This window comes from Nycticebus coucang, chromosome X (assembly GCF_027406575.1).
Source record: "Nycticebus coucang isolate mNycCou1 chromosome X, mNycCou1.pri, whole genome shotgun sequence".
In the NCBI taxonomy this organism is placed as follows: Eukaryota; Metazoa; Chordata; class Mammalia; order Primates; family Lorisidae; genus Nycticebus; species Nycticebus coucang.
This window is the reverse complement of record NC_069804.1, coordinates 89,093,424-89,113,778: the sequence shown is the minus strand read 5'-3', so window position 1 is coordinate 89,113,778 and position 20,355 is coordinate 89,093,424. Positions and strand designations below refer to the sequence as shown.

The 20,355-nt window shown below is 39.2% G+C and overlaps 1 protein-coding gene across 1 annotated transcript in view; it reads left to right on the top strand.

Annotated features, from left to right (window-relative positions):
* The window catches only part of MAGT1 (magnesium transporter 1), a 113,744-nt gene that overhangs the window by 37,493 nt on the left and 55,896 nt on the right, over positions 1-20,355 (top strand). The window contains exon 3 of the mRNA XM_053579476.1: positions 2,049-2,166. Coding sequence (XP_053435451.1) covers positions 2,049-2,166 — 118 coding nt within the window. The remainder of the gene's footprint in view (positions 1-2,048; positions 2,167-20,355) is intronic.

Here is a 20,355-nt window from a genome sequence, read left to right as displayed (position 1 = left end):
TGGGAGGCCAAAACAAGAAGGTTGCTGGAGTGCAAGAGTTTGAGGTTGCTGTGAGCTATGACACCACAGTACTCTACCGAGGGCACAGAATGAGACTCTGTCTTAAATAAAAATGTTAATAACAAATCAAAATTGGCAGATCTTGGTAAGTGAAATCATATGGGAGATACAGGAAAAGTCACAGATGACTTGAGGTTTCAATTAATTTCAGTTCCCTGAACCCTTCTTACCTTTCTAATATGTCATCTGATTTTTATTTCCCAAGTAGCATTTGTGCTTTAGTTTATTTTATTATTATTATTTTTGAGACAAAGTTTCACTATATCACCCACGGTAGCGTGCCATGCTGTCACAGATGACAGCAACCTCAAACTTCTGGGCTCAAGTGATTCTCTTGCCTCAGCCTCCCAAGTAGCTGGGACTATAGGCACCTGCCACAACACCAGGCTATTTGTTGTTATTGTTGTTGTTTAGCAGGCCCTGGCTGGGTTCAAACCGACCAGCCCCCATGCATGTGGCCAGTGCCCTAACCACTGAGCAATAGGTGCTGAACCCTTTTTCTTTTTTATTAAATCATAGCTGTGTACATTAATGCATTTTTTTTTTTTTAGAGACAGAGTCTCGCTTTATTGTCCTTGGTAAAGTGCTATGGTATCACAGCTCACAGCAACCTCCAACTCCTGGGCTTAGGTGATTCCCTTGCCTCAGCCTCCCAAGTGGCCGGGACTACAGGTGCCTGCCACAACATGCAGCTATTTTTTTGTTGCAGTTTTGCCGGGGCTGGGTTCGAACCGGCAATCCTCAGTATATGGGGCTGGAGCCCTGCCCACTGAGCCACAGGTGCCACCCTATTGAGCCATTTTTTAAAATGAATTAATATTGTACATCTGCTTCCTCTAGGCAAACTATTTCTACCTTATCTTTGAACTGTTAGAAGTAATTTAGGGAATTAGAAATTGCAGAGACTGGTGGTGCCCATAGTTCAGTGGGTAGGGTGCTGGCCACATACACTAAGGCTGGTGGATTCGAACCTGCCCGGGCCAACTAAAACAACAAAGACAACTGCAACAACAACAAAAATAGCCAGGCATTGTGGCAGCACCTGTAGTTGCAGCTACTTGGAAGGCTGAGGGAAGAGAATCGCTTAAGCCCAAGAGTTTGAGGTTGCTGTGAAGCTGTGACGCCACAGCACTCTACCCAGGGCAACAGCTTGAGACTCTGTCTCAAAGAAAAGAAAAGAAATTGCAAAGACTATTAGCTGTATTTGTCCAATGACCACAGAAAGAGCTTTGGGATAAGAAACAGGCATGAAATATAAAGTGGAGCCAGGTGATTATTATTTTCTGGTGACAGCCTCAACACTTAGGACATTGTTTTTTAACCTTTTTTTTTTGTAGAGACAGAGTCTCACTGTACCGACCTCGGGTAGAGTGTCGTGGCGTCACACGGCTCACAGCAACCTCTAACTCTTGGGCTTACGTGATTCTCTTGCCTCAGCCTCCTGAGCAACTGGGACTATAGGCGCTCGCCACAACGCCCGGCTATTTTTTTGTTGCAGTTTGGCTGGGGCTGGGTTTGAACCCGCCACCCTCGGCATATGGGGCCAGCGCCCTACTCACTGAGCCACAGGCGCCACCCTGTTTTTTAACCTTTTTAATCTTGTGACACACTTGAACTGTAAACTTCCATGGCACACTTATATTATGTTGATCAAAAAAAAAAAAGAGTAAAAAGAATATATTTACTTTGCTTTGAAATCCTTTTGAAAATAATTTAATTAATGATCTTTTAAAAAATATCATGGTACACCTAAGACCCTCTCATGACACACCAGTTGAAAATCACTGAGTTAGGATAAGGCTTCTTTTATGCCAAAACAAGGTTTGCCCTAACCCTATCAGCAAAGCCTGACTTACTCAATGTTTTCTACTATTGCCCCCATTGGAAAAACTACTATTGCTTGGTTGGATCTCTTTTACTGCTGATAAACTAGATTGATTTTTAATTTTGTTTTCTATTATTATCTTCACAAATCTTATTGCATCCAGGCAAGCTGATGAAGAATTCCAGATCCTGGCAAACTCATGGCGATACTCCAGTGCATTTACCAACAGGATTTTTTTTGCCATGGTGGATTTTGATGAAGGCTCTGATGTATTTCAGATGGTAAGATCTTTGCTTTATTCGCCTGTGTAGGATTAGATAAAATATGGATATAGTGGAATACATTTTTTATCAGGGGCTACAAGAAGTTAAATAGGATAGCTGTTATGTGGAATCTAGAGCAGTGATTTTCAACTGGTGTGGTACAACACACAGGTGTGGCCTGTGCCATAAACATTTTTAAAGATCGTTAAATTATTTTTTGAAAGAAGTTCAAAACACGGTAAGTATATTCTTTTTTTGTTTTTTGATCAACATAATTTAAGTGTGCCACAGAAGTTTATAGGTTCAAGTGTGCCATGAGATAGAAAAAGAAATTGAAAAACACTGATCTGGAGTAATGAGCAAAAAGCTAAACTCGAGCTAACCATAAAATGTAGTGATGATTGCTAACCTATTGAAATGTGGAAATTGGGTAGTAATCAAGTAACATATATTTTTGTTGTATTAAAATAGAGAAAATATAAAATTTACCATTTTAACCATTTTCGAGTGTATAGTTTAGCAAGTAATTTTTAAAATCATAGTATGAATCCCACCATTATGTAATACTAAAGTCCTTAGTAAACCAGGCTGTCTTTCCCCCTTGCCTTTTGTCTTAGTGGGAAAGAGCCTGTTTTTGTTCACAGCTGAACCCTTTTCTATCACACCTGCTCTGTCAGTTACCACCTCTTACATTTGTGGGGATTTTGTTCGTTTCTTCTTTTTTTTTTTTTTTTGCAGTTTTTGGCTGGGGTTGTGCTTGAACCTGCCACCTCCGGCATATGGGGCCGGCGCCCTACTCTTTTGAGCCACAGGCACCACCCTTTGTTCGTTTCTTTTTTAAGAGACAGGATCTCACTCTGTTGTCCAGGCTGGAGTATAGTGGTGCCATCAAAGCTCACTGCAGCCTTAAACTCCTGGGCTCAAGTGATTCTCCCTCTTCAGTCTTCTGAGTAACTAGGTCTATAAGCACACCACCAAGCCCGGCTAATTTTTAAAAATTTTTTTAGAGATGGGGGAGTCTCATTGTGTTGCCAAGGCTGGTCTTGAACTCCCGAGCTCAGGCAATGCTCCTGCCTCAGCCTCTCAACATTCTTGGATTACAGGCATGAGCCACCACAGCTGACCTCGTGTGTACTTTTAAATTCGGCCTCTCTTCTAGTTCTTTCCCCTTGCATATAAACACTCAAGGACACAGATTTAATTTTATCTTTCTTTATAAATGTTCCTAATTCATATATTTGAACACTTTTTTACTCTATAATAATTGTTTAAAACATAAACAGAAAAATCTGCATATGACACCTTACTATACATCTTTACATAAATGACTTCACAATCCAAAATTTCATTGTATTCCAAATTAAACTCCTGTTTCTCCTCCATTTCTATCCAAACAAGGTCTTCATGTGTTCCATAGCATTAATGACAATTGTTTGTCATCTTCATCTTCTTGTACATGTGTCATAGCCATTCCCATGTTACATTCCAAAGCCCTCATCATCTCTCATTTGAGCTAATGCAGTAGCCTTTTAACTGGTCCACTTAACTTCCATATAGTTCTTTCTCCATGTTGCCTGCACTAATATTTCCCAGAGTTTTTTTTCTGTAGGGTATTAATAAGAATACTTTGAAAAAATTAAATTTGTGAAACCCTACTTTAAACAAAATTAAACTGATTTTTTTACTTTAGGGTTCAAGAGCTCTGAAGGATCTGAGTTCTTAGCCTGCTTGCAAAGTAACAAGTTAGCCTGCTACATTTTCTTGGTTGCTGGAAGAAGATATGACACTCCTTGGAGAGAGTCAAAGGACTTTAATACTAATAAGTAACCAAAGTTATTAGCGTTTTCTTGTTCCCCAAGTCCCACTCCCATAGGGCAATGCAGAGAGAGCCAATTGGTTGCATTATGGGAGAGGAATGCTAAGCTGTAGGAACCAAAATCATCTACAATGGATGGTAAGCATGTTTGCTCTTTGTTTTGGAGGGAAACTTCTCTCTAGCTTCCAAAGATACACAAATGCCCTTGATAAGATCATCTAGAAGGGGCTGTTTGTGATGGTTCATGCCTGTAGTCCTAGCATTCTGGGGGGCTGAGGCAGGAGGATTGCTTGAGCTTAGGAGTTTGAAACCAGTCTCAGCAAGAGCTAGACACTGTCTCTACTAAAAATAGAAAATTTATCCTAGTGTCGTGATGGGTGACCATAGGCCTAGCTACTTGGGAGGCTGAGGCAGGAGGATTGCTTGAGCCTAGGAGTTTGAGGTTGCTGTGAGCTAGGATGCCATGACACTCTAGCCTGGGCAACAGAGTAAGACTCTGTTTCTCAAAAAAAAAAAAAAGAAAGAAAGAAAGAAAAGGAAAAAAAGATCATCCAGAACAAAAGAAGTTAGTGCCTTTGCCCACAATTCATGTAGAAATAAGAGAAACTCATGGAGAATTGTCTCCAAACACTGAACTTTTCAGGAACTTTCACATGCTGATATATATGTTATCCTTTCCTTTCCAGTAAGGGACTCTAATACAGTTTCCCAAATTATTGGACCACTTGATGGAATGTTTTTGGCTAGATTTCCTAAAACACACTTTTGAAAATAGTGGCATTTGACTGAAGCCAGAATTCCTTAGTACTTTTCACCTCATGTACTCTACTCTGATTACACAAGAACACAAGACCACATTTCTCATAATCATATTCTTCTATACACTGTCTTATTTCAGCACTATTGATTGTTCATTTCCAAAAAACATGAAGTATGGCCCTGCGCAGTGGCTCACTCCTGTAATCCTAGCACTCTGGGAGGCTGAGGCAAAAGGATTATTGCAGCTCAGAAGTTTAAGGCCAGCCTGAGCAAGAAAGAAAGAGCAAGACATAGTTTCCACTGAAAATAGCAAAATTAGCTAGGCATTGTGGTATGTACCTATAGTCCCAGCTACTCAGGAGGCTGAGGCAGGAGGATCACTTGAGCCCAGGAGTTTGAGGCTGCAGTGAGCTTTGATGACACATGGCACTCTAGCCAGAGCAACAGAGCAAGATTCTGTCTCAAAAAAAGTAAAATAAAATAAAACAAACAACATGAAGTATATTTACTTTCCTGCCCCTTTCTTTCCACTATCAAATTAAGGCTTACCCTTTAAGCCTTATATCAGGTGCTTCCTTTAAGCCTTTTTAAATCTAGATGAAAAGTCACTCACAGCTTGGCGCCCATAGCTCAGTGATAACAGTGCCAGCCACATATACCAGGGCTGGCGGGTTCAATCCCGGCTGGGCATTCTAAACAGCAATGACAACTACAATTAAAAAAGAAATAGCTGGGTGGAGCCTGTGGCTCACTGGGTAGGGTGCTGGCCCCATATACTGGGGGTGGTGGGTTCGAACCTGGCCCCAGCCAAACTGCAACAAAAAAATAGCCGGGCGTCGTGGCAGGTGCCTGTAGTCCCAGCTACTTGGGAGGCTGAGGCAAGAGGATCACCTAAGCCCAGGAGTTGGAGGTTGCTGTGAACTGTGATGCCATGGCACTCTACTGAGGGCAATAAAGTGAGACTCTGTCTAAAAAAAAAAAAAAAAATAGAAATAGCTGGGCATTTTGTCAGGTGCCTATAGTCCCAGGTGCTTGGGAGGCTGAGGCAAGAGAATTGCTTAAACCCAAGAGTTTGAGGTTGCTGTGAGCTGTGATGCCACAGAACTCTACCAAGGACAACATAGTGAGACTCTGTCTCAAAAAAAAAAAGGAAAGTCTGTTACACTACATTCCTTATATTTCAATTATATACTTATCCACATTCTGTCTTATACTAGAATTAACTCTATTGTTGTCTGGATAGTATCTCTTACAATATAGTTAGTAAGAGCCTTTTAATCTATACAACATAGTTAATATAGACTTACTTAATGACAGAGCCAGTATACTGTAGATAGCTATCAGTGCTTAGTACATAACAGATGTTTAATAAATGTTTAAAAATGGCTTAATATTCCCATTTTACAGTATATCATTGTGCAACTCACATTCTAGTCTCACACAGACATCTCCATAAATCAAAATTAGTACCTTTATTTAAGATAATATAACCTATGAATGTTAGTGTATTCTGCAATTATTAGACCAAAGGATACGATTTCTAGAGTTTAAGAAATTGCTTTCGCATTCTAAGCTGTTCAGGCTGGGATTGTTTGGAAATTAAAAAATTTAATTTCATTCATTTTGACAAGATTATCTATCTATCTGTCTATACATACCTGGGGCCACAGGAGCCTGCCACAACGCCTAGCTAGTTTTTCTAGTTTAGTAGGAACAGGGTCTCACTCTTCTTCAAGCTGGCCTCAAAGTCCTGAGCTCAGGCGATCCACCGGCCTCGGCCTCCCAGCGTGTTAAGATTACAGTGGTTGGGCGGCGCCTGTGGCTCAGTCAGTAAGGCACCGGCCCCATATACGGAGGGTGACGGGTTCAAACCCGGCCCCAGCCAAACTGCAACCAAAAAATAGCCGGGCGTTGTGGCGGGCGCCTGTAGTCCTGGCTACTCGGGAGGCTGAGGCAAGAGAATCGCTTAGGCCCAGGAGTTGGAGGTTGCTGTGAGCTGTGTGAGGCCACGGCACTCTACCGAGGGCCATAAAGTGAGACCCTGTCTCTACAAAAAAAAAAAAAAAAAAAAAAAAAGATTACAGTGGTTATACTAATTTACATTCCCACCAGTGGTTCATAAGAGTTCCCTTTTCTCTGCATTTTCTCCAGCATATGTTATTTTTTTTATCTTTTTAATAATAGCCATTCTAACTGGGGTAAGATGATACATCAGTGTGGTTTTGAATTGCATGTCCCTGATTATTAGTGATGTTGAACATTTTTTCATACACTCGTTGTCTATTGTATGTCTTCTTGTGATAAATGTCTTATTTATATTCTTTGCCCACTTTTCAATGGAATTAAGTTTATTTTACTGTTGAATTGTTAAGTTCCTTATATATTCTAGATATTAGTTCCTTGTTGGATAAATAGTTGGCAAATATTTTCTCCCATTTAATAGGTTGTCTTTTTTCTCTATTGATTATTTTCTTTCCTGTGCAAAAGCCTTTTAGTTTAATATAGGTTCATTTGTCTGTTTTTGTTGCCTGTGCTTTTGTACCTGAAATAATTTTTAATATTAATGTCCATTAGTCCATTTTAGAGTGACATTTTAGAGTTAGAGATAAAATGGTGATATTGTGTCCACCTGTGGCAAAAATTCAAATCATTCTCCACATAACAGTGTCATATGCTACAATATATGAGTACAAAAGCTAAACATGGATGAAAAGTGGTACCTAACAAAAATAGTGTATCTTAGGTTGGTTATTAACCTCTAAGGATTTCTAAAGCCTGTAAGGTTATTTTGTTAATTTTTAATAGTGGTAAAATATATATATATATAAGTTCTCATCTTAACCATTTTTTAATGTACTGGTCAGTGGTATTAGGTATATTCACACTGTCATATAGCCGGTCTCTAGTACTATTTTCATCTTGCAAAACTAAAACTGTACCCATCAACTTCAGTTGCCCCCTCTTCCAGCCTCTGGTATCTCCCATTCTATTTCTGTCTCTATGAACTCTACTACTCTAGATACCTCATATAAATGAAATCAGACAGTATTTGTCTTTCTGTACTAGCTTTTTCACTTAACATCGTATCTTCAAAGTTCATCCATGTTGTAGCATGTGTTAGCAGTTCCTTCCATTTAAGGCTGAATAATGTTACCTTGTATTATATGTATCTACCATATGTTGTTTACCCATTCATCTGGATGGATACTTCTACCTTTTGGATATTATGAAACATGGTGCTATGAACATGGGAGCACAAATATCTCTTTGAGACCTTCCTTTCAATTATTTTGGATATATACCCAAAAGTGGAATTGCTGAATAATATAATTCAATTTTTAAGTTTTTGAAGAACCTCCCTGCTGTTTTCTATAGTCGCTGCACCCTTTTACATTCCTACCAATAATATACAAGGGTTCTAATTTCTCCACATCTTTGCAGATACTTCTTATTTAGGTTTTTTATTTTTTTTGTTGTTGTTGATAATAGCCATCTTAATGGTTATGAGGTAGTATCTTATTGTGGTGTTGGTTTTTGTATCCACAATGATTAATAATATTCAATGTCTTTTCATGTGTTTTTTTGCCATTTATATATCTTTTTTTTTTTTTTTTTGGCGGTTTTTGGCTGGGGCTGGGTTTGAACCCACCACGTCCGGCATATGGGGCCAGCGCCCTACCCCTTTGAGCCACAGATGCCGCCATATCTTTTTTTTTTTTTTTGAGACTGAGTCTTACTTTGTTGCCCTTGGTAGAGTACTGTGGCATCATAGCTCACAGAAGCAACCTCAAACTCTTGGGCTCAAGTGATTCTCTTGCCTCTGTCTCCCCAACAGCTAGGACTACAGACACCTGCCAGACACCCAGCTATTATTTATTTTTTGTTTTTAGAGATGGGGTTTCACTCTGGCTCAGGCTGCTCTCAAACCCCTGAGCTAAAGCAATACACCTATCTCAGCTTCCCAGAGTACTAGGATTACAGGTATGAGTTACCATGCCCTGCCATTTGTTTATCTTCTTTGGAAAAATAATTATTGCAGTCCTTTGCCCATTTTTTTAATCAATTTTTTGTTGTTATGACTATTTGTAGGAGTTCTTTATATATTCTGGATATTAACTACTTATCAAATAAATGGTTCACAGATAATTTCTCTTATTCCACAGGTGTCTTTTTTACTCTATTGATTGTGTCCTTAGGCTACAAGATATTTTTTTTTGTTTTATAAAAAAATTTATTTTTAATTTTGTTTATTAAATCATAGCTGTGTACATTAATGCAATTATGGGGTGCAATGTGCTGGTTTTATATACAATTTGAATTACTTTCATAAAACTGGTTAACATAGCCTTCACCACATTTTCTTATTTTTTTTGTTAAGACGTTTATATTTTACACTTAGTAGATTTAACATGTACCCTTGTAAAATGCACCATAGGTGTGGTCCCACCAATTACCTTACCTCCACACATCCTCCGCCCTCCCTTCCCCTCCCTTTCTTCTTTCCCCTTCATCTTGGGCTGCAGTTGGGTTATACCATTCATATGGAACTGTGGGTGTTTACAAATTGGTGTAATAGTAGGGCTGAGTACATTGGATACTTTTTTCTTCCACTCTTGAGATACTTTGCTAAGAAGAATATGTTCCAGCTCCATCCATGTAAACATAAAGGAGGTAAAGTCTCCCATCTTTTTTAAGGCTGCATAGTATTCCTTGGTGTACATATACCATAATTTATTAATCCATTCATGGGTCGATAGGCACTTGGGCTTCTTCTGTGACTTAGCAATTATGAATTTGGCTTCAATAAACATTCTGGTGCAGATATCTTTTTTATAAAATGATTTTTGGTCTTCTGGATATATACCTAGTAGAGGAATTGAAGAATTGAATGGCAGGTCTATTTTTAGATCCCTAAGTGATCTATGAACATCATTCTTTTTTTTTTTTATGGTCAAACAAAAGACAATTTTTTCATAATAAAAATGTTTTATTTTATTTTATTTGTTAATTTTTTTAATTTATTTATTTTTATTGTTAAATCATAACTGTGTACATTAGTGCAATCAAGGGGTAAAATATGCTAGTTTCGTATGCAATCTGAAATATTCTCATCAAACTGTTAAACGTAGCCTTCATGGCATTTTCTTAGTTGCTGTATGTAGGCATTTGTATTCTACGTTTAGTAAGTTTCGCCTGTACCCATTCTAAGATGCACCGTAGGTGTGGTCCCATTCATTACCCTCCCTCCACTCTAACCTCCCCCCTCCCTTCCCCTTCCTTGGCCCTTTCCCCATAGTCTTGTACTATAGTTGGGTTACAGCCTTCGTGTGAAAGCTATACTTTAGCTTCATAGTAGAGCTGAGTGCATTAGATACTTTTTCTTCCATTCCTGAGATACTTTGCTAAGAAGAATATGTTCCAGTTCCATCCATGTAAACATGAAAGTCTCCATCTTTCTTTAAGGCTGCATAATATTCCATGGTATACATGTACCACTATTTGCTAGTCCATTCGTGGGTCGATGGGCACTTGGGCTTCTTCCATGACTTAGCAATTATGAATTGGGCTGCAATACACATTCTGGTACAGATGTCTTGGTTATATTGTGATTTTTGGTCTTCTGGGTACAAACCTAGTAAAGGAATTACAGGATCGAATGACAGGTCTATTTTTAGGTCACTAAGTATCCTCCAAACTTCCTTCCAGAAGGAATGTATTAGTGTGCATTCCCACCAGCAGTGTAGAAGTGTGCCCTTTTCTCCACATCCACGCCAACATCTCTGGTTTTGGAATTTTGTTATGTGGGCTACTCTTACTGGGGTTAGGTGATATCTCAAAGTAGTTTTGATTTGCATTTCTCTGATGATTAAGGATGATGAGCTTTTTTTCATGTGTTTGTAGATCGTGCATCTGTCTTCTTTATTTTTTTTTTTAGAATTTTTTTAATTTTTTTTTTTTTATTTTCAGCTTGCTTGGTCATCATTCTTCTTCGTTTGAAGTACTCTTTTTTTTTTGTTCATTTTCTTTTTTTCTTTTTTTTTTCAATGATTCCTCTGGCGATGCTCTGTCCCGTTGTCTCCCCAGTAGCTGGGATTACAGACGCCCACCGCAACGTCTGGCTAGTTTTGATGTTAGTAGAGACGGGATCTTACTCTGGCTCACTGCTGTTACATACAGGTCTCGAACCTGTGAGCTCAGGCAATCCACCCGCCTCGGCCTCCCACAGCGCTGGGACTACAGGCGTGAGCCACCACGCCCGGCCGCATCTGTCTTCTTTAGAGAAGTTTCTCTTCAAGTCCCTTGCCCACCCTGAGATGGGGTCACGTGTTCTTTTCTTGCTAATACGTTTGAGTTCTCTGTGGATTCTGGTTATTGGACCTTTATCTGAGGTATAACCTGCAAATGTTTTCTCCCATTTTGAGGGCTGTCTGATTGCTTTACTTAATATGTTCTTGGCTGTGCAGAAGCTTTTTAGTTTGACCAGGTTCCAGTAGTGTATTTTTGATACTGCTTCAATTGTCTGGGGATCCTTCTCGTAAAATATTCACCCAGACCGATTCCTTCAAGACTTTTCCCTGCACTTTCTTCAAGCATTTTTACAGTTTCATGTCTTAAGTTTAAATCTTTTATCCAGTGAGAGTCTATCTTAGTTATGGTGAAAGGTGTGGGTCTAGTTTCAATCTTCTACAGGTTGCCAGCCGGTTTACCCAAAACCATTTGTTAAGTAGGGAATCTTTTCCCCACCGAATGTTTTTAATTGGCTTGTCAAAGATCAAATAACGGTAAGTAGCTGGATTCATCTCTTGGTTCTCTATTCTGTTCCAGACATCAACTTCTCTGTTTTTGTACCAGTACCATGATGTTTTGATCACTATCAATTTATAGTACAGTCTCAGGTCTGGTAGCATGATTCCTCCAGCTTTGTTTTTATTGCTGAGTAATGTTTTGGCTATTTGAGGTTTTTTCTGATTCCATATAAAACAAAGTATTATTTTTTCAAGATCTTTAAAATATGACAGTGGAGCTTTAATAGGAATTGCATTAAAATAATATATTGCTTTGGGTAGTATAGATATTTTAACAGTGTTGATTGTTCCCTGCCATGAGCATGGTATGTTTTTCCATTTGTTAACATCTTCAGCTATTTCTTTTCTTCAAATTTCATAGTTCTCTTTATAGAGCTCTTTCACGTCCTTTGTTAGGTATACTCCCAAATATTTCATCTTCTTTGGCACGACTGTAAAAGGAATAGAGTCCTTGACTGTTTTTTTCAGCTTGGTTATTTTTGATATATGTAAAGGCTACAGATTTATGGGTGTTGATTTTGTAGCATGAGACATTGCTGTATTCCTTGATCACTTCTAAAGTTTTGTAGTAGAATCCCTAGTGTTTTCCAGATATACGATCATATCATCTGCGAAGAGTGAAAGTTTGATCTTCTTCTGACCCTATGTGTATATCCTTGATCACCTTTTCTTCCCTAATTGCAATGGCTAAAAGGTCCATTACAATGTTAAAGAGCAATGGAGACAATGGGCAACCTTTCCTGGTTCCTGATCTAAGTGGAAGTGATTTCAATTTAACTCCATTCAATACAATATTGGCCTTGGGTTTGCTGTAGATGGCCTCTATTAACTTAAGAAATGTCTGTTCTATGGGAATTTTTTAAGTGTTCTGATCATGAAGGGATGCTGGATATTATCAAAAGCTTTTTCTGCATCAATTGTAAAAATCATATGGTCCTAATTTTTTAGTTTGTTTATGTGTTATATTACATTTATAGATTTACGTATATTGAACCAGCCTTGAGACCCTGGGATAAATCCCACTGGATCATGGTGTATAATTCTTTTGATGTGTTGTTGGATTCTGTTTGTTAGGATCTTGTTGAGTATTTTAGCATCAATATTCATTAGTGATATTGGTCTATAATTTTCTTTTCTTGTTGGGTCTTTCCCTGGTTTGGGGGTCAAGGTGATGTTTGCTTTGTAGAATGTGTTGGGTAATATTCCTTCTTTTTCTATATTTTGGAAGAGGTTTAGTAGTATAGGTACTAGTTCTTCTTTAAAGGTTTGGTAGAATTCTGACGTAAAGCCATCTGGTCCTGGACTTTTCTTTTAAGGAGATTTTTGTATAGTTGATGCTATTTCAGAACTTGACATAGGCTTGGTCAACTTTTCCACTTCATTCTGGCTAAGTCTTGGTAGGTGGCGTACTTCCATGTATTGGTCGATTTCTTTCAGATTTTCATATTTCTGAGAGTAGAGTTTCTTGCCGTATTCGTTAAGGATTTTTTGAATTTCTGAAGGGTCTTGTTATTTCATCTTTACCATTTCTGATTGATGAAATTAGAGATTTTACTCTTTTTTTCCTGATTAGGTTCGCCAAAGGTTTATCTATTTTATCGATCTTTTCAAAAAACCAACTTTTGGATTGATCTGTTGTATAATTCTTTTGTTTTCAATTTTGTTTAGTTCTGCTCTGATTTTGGTTATTTCTTCTCTTCTGTTGGGTTTGGGGTTGGAGTGTTCTTCCTTCTCCAGTTGCTTGAGATGTCCCATTAAGTTATTAACTTCCTCTCTTTCCGTTTTCTTGAGGATGGCTTGTAAGTGCTATAAATTTCCCACTTAGGACTGCCTTTGCAGTATCCCAGAGGTTCTGGTAATTTTTTTAATTTGCTGAGGTTAGATTTGTGGCCTAGGATGTGGTCGATTTTGGAGTATGTTCCGTGGGCTGATGAGAAGAATGTGTATTCAGTTTTGTTGGGATGAAATGTTCTGTAGATGTCTGTTAAGTCCAGATGTTGAATGGTTGAGTTTAAATCTAAAATTTCTTTGCTTAGCCTCTTTTTGGAGGATCTAGCCAGCATTGCTAAAGGGGTGTTAAAATCTCTAACTACTGTGGAACTGGAGGAAATCAAGTTGCTCACATCTGTTAGAGTTTCTCTTATAAATTGAGGGGCGTTCTGGCTGGGAGGATAAATATTAATAATTGAGATCTCATCATATTGAGTATTACCTTTAACAAATATGAAGTGTCCATCCTTATCCGTCCTTATTTTGGTTGGTTTAAAGCCTATTGCGTCTGTGAACAGGATTGCAACACCTGCTTTTTTCTGCTTTCTATTTGCCTGGAATATAGATGACCATCCCTTCACCTTGAGTCTGTATTTGTCTTTTAATGTAAGATGCGATTCTTGTATGCAGCAGATATCTGGCTTGAGTTTTTGAATCCAGTCAGCCAATCTGTGCCTCTTTAGAGGACAGTTTAAACCATTCACATTAATTGAGAATATTTATAAGCCTTTCTAGAGTCCTGTGGACATTTTTAATCCTTTCGTGACTGTGGAAGTTGGAATTTGATCAAAATTTTCTGGGCGGGTTTACTTTTGTGGTGGAAGATTACGCTGGTCTTTATGGAGGATAGGTCTGAGAATATCTTGGAGAGCTGGTTTTGTTATGGCAAATTTCTTCAACATGTGAATGTCATTGAAGTATTTAATTTCTCCATCATAAATGAAGTTCAGTTTAGCTGGGTACAGGATCCTGGTTTGAAAGTTATTTTGTTTTAGGAGATTAAAAGTCGATGACCATCCTCTTCTAGCTGGAACGGTTTCAGCAGAGATATCTGCAGTTATTCTAATATTCTTCCCCTTGTAGGTAATGGTTTTCTTTCATCTGGCAGCTTTCAGAATTTTCTCCTTCATATTAACTTTAGTGAAATTGATTATGATGTGTCTGGGGGATGTCTTATTCGGGTTGAGTCGTGCTGGAGTTCTGAAACTGTCTGCTATCTGAATTTCTTGGCATGTCTGGAATGTTCTCCTTCATAATCTCATGGAGAAGAGATTCTGTGCCTTGTGAAACCACTTTGTTGCTTTCAGGGATCCCTATAAGACGAATATTGGTTTTCTTCTAATTATCTCAGAGCTCTCTGAGCAAGTGATCTGTTTTTGCCCTCCATTTCTCTTCCTCTTTGAGAGTTTGGGAGCGTTCGAAAGCTTTGTCTTCAATGTCAGAAATCCTTTCTTCTGCTTCCTCCATTCTGTTACTGAGGGATTCTACTGTGTTTCTCAGATCTTTGAGGGCTGCAACTTCTTGTCTCAATGTGTCAAAATCTTTGGTCATTTGGTCTTTGAATTCATTGAATTCTTGAGATATCCTTTGGTTTACTGCTTGGAATTCTAATTAGATCTTATTTGCTATCCAGATTCTGAATTTGATTTCTGACATCTCAGCTATTTGTTTGTGCATGGGATCTTGTGCAGTGTCTGCCCCATTGATCCTTGGGGGAGTTGATCTACTCTGATTATTCATATTGCCAGAGTTTTTCTGTTGATTTTTCCTCATAATTGTTTTTTACCGTTGCCTCTGGCTGTCCTCAGAGTTGGGGAGGTGTCTCTCCAAGATTAGACCACAGCAGGATCACTCTATTTTTGCTGGATCTTTGTAGGGAGTGACCCTGTGTATTTCCTCCAGGGCTGACTCAGCTAGGGAGTTCTGGTTGTGGAAGCAGCTCCGGCGTGTGACACACACGTATCCAGAACAGGGCGGGAGGTAGTGCGCATGGTTCTAGGAGTGCCTGGCGCTCAGTGACTTTGGCACTGCCCCTAAGTTTAAGACTGTAAGGTAGCTCAGTCCCCAGCTTTAGGCTGCTCAGTCACTAGGTTACTAGCTCCCGCCCAATCCTTGCTCTGGGACCCTGAGGGCAGAGCTTGCTGGGGCAGTTCTTTCACAATGGTTCCCTGCGGCCCAGCTCAGCGGCTCAGTCTGGGGCCCTAGACAGTGCCCAAAGTTCTCCGCACTCTTGCTCAAGCTCTCCCCAAGGCAGTTCAACTGAGTGCCAATTCGAAATACACTGAAACAGTTCACAGGTAAGACTTTTCCTGTTTGCAGTCTCACTGCTGCTTGTACTTACGGTTGCCGGCAGGATTAGGTCAATCGAACACATGCAACCACTTGCCAGTTTTCCACTGTTTTTGTCCTCCTCTTGGGGTCCAGAAGTCCCTTGCTGACTCCCTGTATCCACGAATGGATGATTATAGGCAGATTCCACCAGTCAGAGATGCCTGGCGTCTTATCTCCCCAGACTCACTGTTCCCAGTTGCGGGGAAGCTGTTACTCGGACACCATCTTGCTCCAATCCAAACCTCTGAACATCTTTCCAAAAGGAATGTATTAGTTTCCATTCCCACCAGCAGTGTAGAAGTGTTCCCTTTTATCCACATCCACCCCAACATCTATGGTTTTGCGATATTGTGATGTGGGCTAGTCTTACTAGAATTAGAAGATATCTCAAAGTGGTTTTGATTTGCATTTCTCTGATGATTAAGGATGATGAGCATTTTTTCATGTGTCAGTTGGCTGTGCACCTGTATTCTTCAGAAAAGTTTCTCTTCAAGTCTATTGCCCACCCTGAGATAGGATCATTTGTTCTTTTCTTGCAAATACGTTTGAGTTCTCTGTGGATTCTGGTTATTAAACCTTTGTCACAGACATAACCTGCAAATATCTTCCCCCATTCTTTTTTTTTTTTTTTCCAGAGACAGTCTCACTTTACCACCCTCATTAGAGTGCCGTGGCATCACAGCTCATAGCAACCTCCAGGTCTTGGGCTTAGGCGATTCTCTTGCCTCAGCCTCCCAAATAGTTTGGACTGTGGGCGCCCACCACAATGCCTGGCTATTTTTTGTTGCAGTTGGCTGGGGCCAGGTTTGAACATGCCACCCTCAGTATATGGGGCTAGCGCCTTACTCACTGAGCCACAGGTGCCACCCTAACTTCCCCCATTCTAAGGGCTGTCTGTGTGTTTTACATACTGTGTTCGTGGCTGTGCAGAAGCTTTTTATTTTGATCAGATCCTAGTAATGTATTTTTGATGTTGCTTCAATTGCTCAGGGGCTCCTCCTCATAAAGTATTCTCCCAGCCCGATTTCTTGAAGTGTTTTCCCTACACTTTCTTCTAGTATTTTTATAGTTTCATGTCTTAAGTTTAAATCTTTTACTCAGTGAGAGTCTATCTTAGTTAATTGTGAAAGGTGTGGGTCCAGTTTCAGTCTTTTTTTTTTTTTTTTTTTGTGGAGACAGAGTCTCACTGTACCGCCCTCAGGTAGAGTGCCATGACTTCACACGGCTCACAGCAACCTCTAACTCTTGGGCTTATGCTATTCTCTTGCCTCAGCCACCCAAGCAGCTGGGACTACAGGTGTCTGCCACAACAACCGGCTTTTTTTTTTTTTCTTGCAGTTTGGCCGGGGCTGGGTTTGAACCCGCCACCCTCGGCATATGGGGCCGGCGCCCTACTACTCACTGAGCCACAGGCACCGCCCCCCAGTTTCAGTCTTCTACAGGTCGCCAGCCAGTTCACCCGGCACCATTTGTTAAATAGGGATGTTTTTGATTGGCTTATCAAAGATCAAATAGCGGTAAGTTGCTGAGTTCATCTCTTGGTTCTCTATTCTGTTCCATACCTCTGCCTCTGTTTTTATGCCTGTACCATGCTGTTTTGATCACTATTAATTTGTATTATAGCCTGAGGTATGGTAGCGTGATTCCTTCTGATTTTTTTTTTTTTTTCTGAGTAATGTCTTGGCTATTCAAGGTTTTTTTCTGATTCCATATAAAACGAAGTATTATTTTTTCCAGGTCTTTAAAGTATGACAGTTGTGCTTTAATAGGGATCACATTAAAATTAAATAGCCGGGTGTTGTGGCAAGCACCTGTATTTCCAGTTACTCCAGAGGCTGAGGCAGGAGAATCGCCTAAGCCCAAGAGTTGGAAGTTGCTGTGAGCTGTGACACCATGACACTCTACTGAGGGCAATAAAATGAGACTGTTTCTACCAAACAAAAAAAATTATGTTTCTTTGGGTAGTATGGACATTTTAACAATGTTGATTCTTCCCAGCCATGAGCATGGTATGTTTTTCTATTTGTTAACATCTTCCACTATTTCTTTTCATAGAGTTTCATAGTTCTCTTTAAAGAGATCTTTCATGTCCTTTGTTAGGTAAACTCCAAAATATTTCATCTTCTTTGGCACTACTGTAGAAGGAATAGAGTCTTTGACTGTTTTTTCAGCTTAACTATTGTTGGTATATATAAAGGCTACAGATCTGTTGAGTATTGATTCTGTAACCTGAGACGCTGCTGTATTCCTTGATTACTTCTAAGAGTTTTGTAGTTAAGTCCCTGGGGTTTTCTAGATATACAATCATATCATCTACGAAGAGTGTAAGTTTCTCCTCTGACCCTATATGGATATACTTAATCACCTTTTCTTGCCTGATTGTGATGGCTAAGACTTCCATTACAGTGCTAAAAAGTAGTGGAGACAATGGGCAACCTTGCCTGGTTCATGTTCTGAGTGGAAATGATTTCAATTTAACTCCATTCAATATGATACTGGCTGTGGATTTGCTGTAGATGACCTCTATCATTTTAAGGAATGTCCCTTCTATACCTATTTCCTTAAGTGTTCTGATTGTGAAAGGATGCTGGATATTATCAAAAGCTTTTTCTGCATCAATTGAGAGAATCATATGGTCTTTGTTTTTTATTTTGTTTATGTAATGAATTATATTTATAGATTTATGTATATTGAACCAGCCTTGAGACCCTGGGATAATACCCACTTGGTGATGGTATATAATTTGTTTGATGTGTTGTTGGATTCTGTTTTCTGGGATCTTATTGAATATTTTTGCATCAATATTCGTTAGAGATATTGGTCTATCTTGTTGGGTCATTTCCTGGTTTGGGGATCAAGGCGATGTTTGCTTCATAGAATGTGTTGGGTAGTATTCCTTTTTTTTCTATATTTTCTTTTTTTTTTTTTTTTTTTTTTTTTGTAGAGACAGAGTCTCACTTTATGGCCCTTGGTAGAGTGCCGTGGCCTCACACAGCTCACAGCAACCTCCAACTCCTGGGCTCAAGCGATTCTCTTGCCTCAGCCTCCCGAGTAGCTGGGACTACAGGCGCCCACCACAACGCCCGGCTATTTTTTGGTTGCAGTTTTGGCCGGGGCTGGGTTTGAACCCACCACCCTCGGTATATGGGGCTGGCGCCCACTGACTGAGCCATAGGCGCCGCCCTTTTTTCTATATTTTCAAAAAGGTTAAGTAATATAGGTATTAGTTCCTCTTTGAAGGTTTGCTAGAATTCTGATGTTAAGCCATCTGGTCCTGGACTTTTCTTTTTGGGGAGATTTTGTATACTTGATGCTATTTCTGTACTTGATATAGGCCTGTTCAACATTTCCACTTCATACTGGCTAAGTCTAGGAAAATGGCGTGCTTCCAAATTGGTCTATTTTCTTCAGATTTTCATATTTGTGAGAATAGACATTCTTGTAATATTCATTGAGGATTTTTTGAATTTGTGTGGAGTCTGTTATTTTGTTGTTGTCATTTCTGATTGAGGAAATTAGAGATTTTATTCTTTTATTCTTGTTTAGTTTAGCCAAAGGTTTATCCATTTTATTGACCTTTTCAAAAAACTAACTTTTTTATTTTATTGATCAGTTGTATAATTCTTTTGTTTTCAAGTTCATTTAATTCTGCTCTAATTTGGTTATTTCTTTTCTTCTGCTGGGTTTGGGGTTGGAATGTCCTTCCTTATCCAGTTGCTTGAGATGTCCCATTAAGTTGTTAACATCTTCTCTTTCCATTCTCTTGAGGAAGGCTTGCAGTGTTATAACTTTCCCTCTTAGGACTGCCTTTGCGATATCCCAGAGGTTCTGTTAATTCGTGTCTTCATTATCATTTTGTTCCAAAAACTCGGTAATTTCCTTCTTAATCTCATCTATGACTCAGCTATCATTCAGCATAAGGTTATTTAGTTTCCATATGTTTGTATGAGTATGCAGATTCCTGTTGTTACTTAGTTCAACTTTTATTCCACGATGGTCTGAGAAGATGCAAAGAATAATTTCTATTCTTTTAAATTTGTTGAGGTTAGACTTGTGACCTAAGATGTGATCAATTTTGGAGGATATTCCATGGGCTGATGAGAAGAATGTGTGTTCAGGTTTGCTAGGATTAAATGTTCTATAGATGTCTATTAAATGCAATTGTTGCATGGTTAAGTTTAAGTCTAAAATTTCTTTCCTTAGTTTCTTATTGGAGGATCTATCCAACACTGCCAAGAGAGTGTTAAAATCTCTGACTATTATGGAGCTGGAGGAAATCATGTTGCTCATGTCTGTTAGATCCTCTCTTATAAATTGAGGCACATTCTGATTGGATGTATCAATGTGGTGGAGCATTATGCTGGTCATTGTGGATAATGGGTCTGAGAATTTCTTGGAGAGCTGGTGTAGTTATGGCAAATATCTTCAACATGTGAATGTCATTAATGTATTTAATTTCTTGATCATAAATGAAACTAATGTTACTTTGTTTTAGGAGATTAAATATCGATGACCATCCTCTTCTCATTTGAAATGTTTCAGCAGAGAGAGTGGTGCCTGTGGCTCAAAGGAGTAGGCCACTGGCCCCATATGCCAGAGGTGGTGGGTTCAAACCCACCCCCCGGCAAAAACTGCAAAAAAAAAAAAAAAAGTTTCAGCAGAGGAAACTGCAGTCATTCTAATATTCTTCCCCTTGTAAGAATATTTTTCCCCTTATGGTTTTCT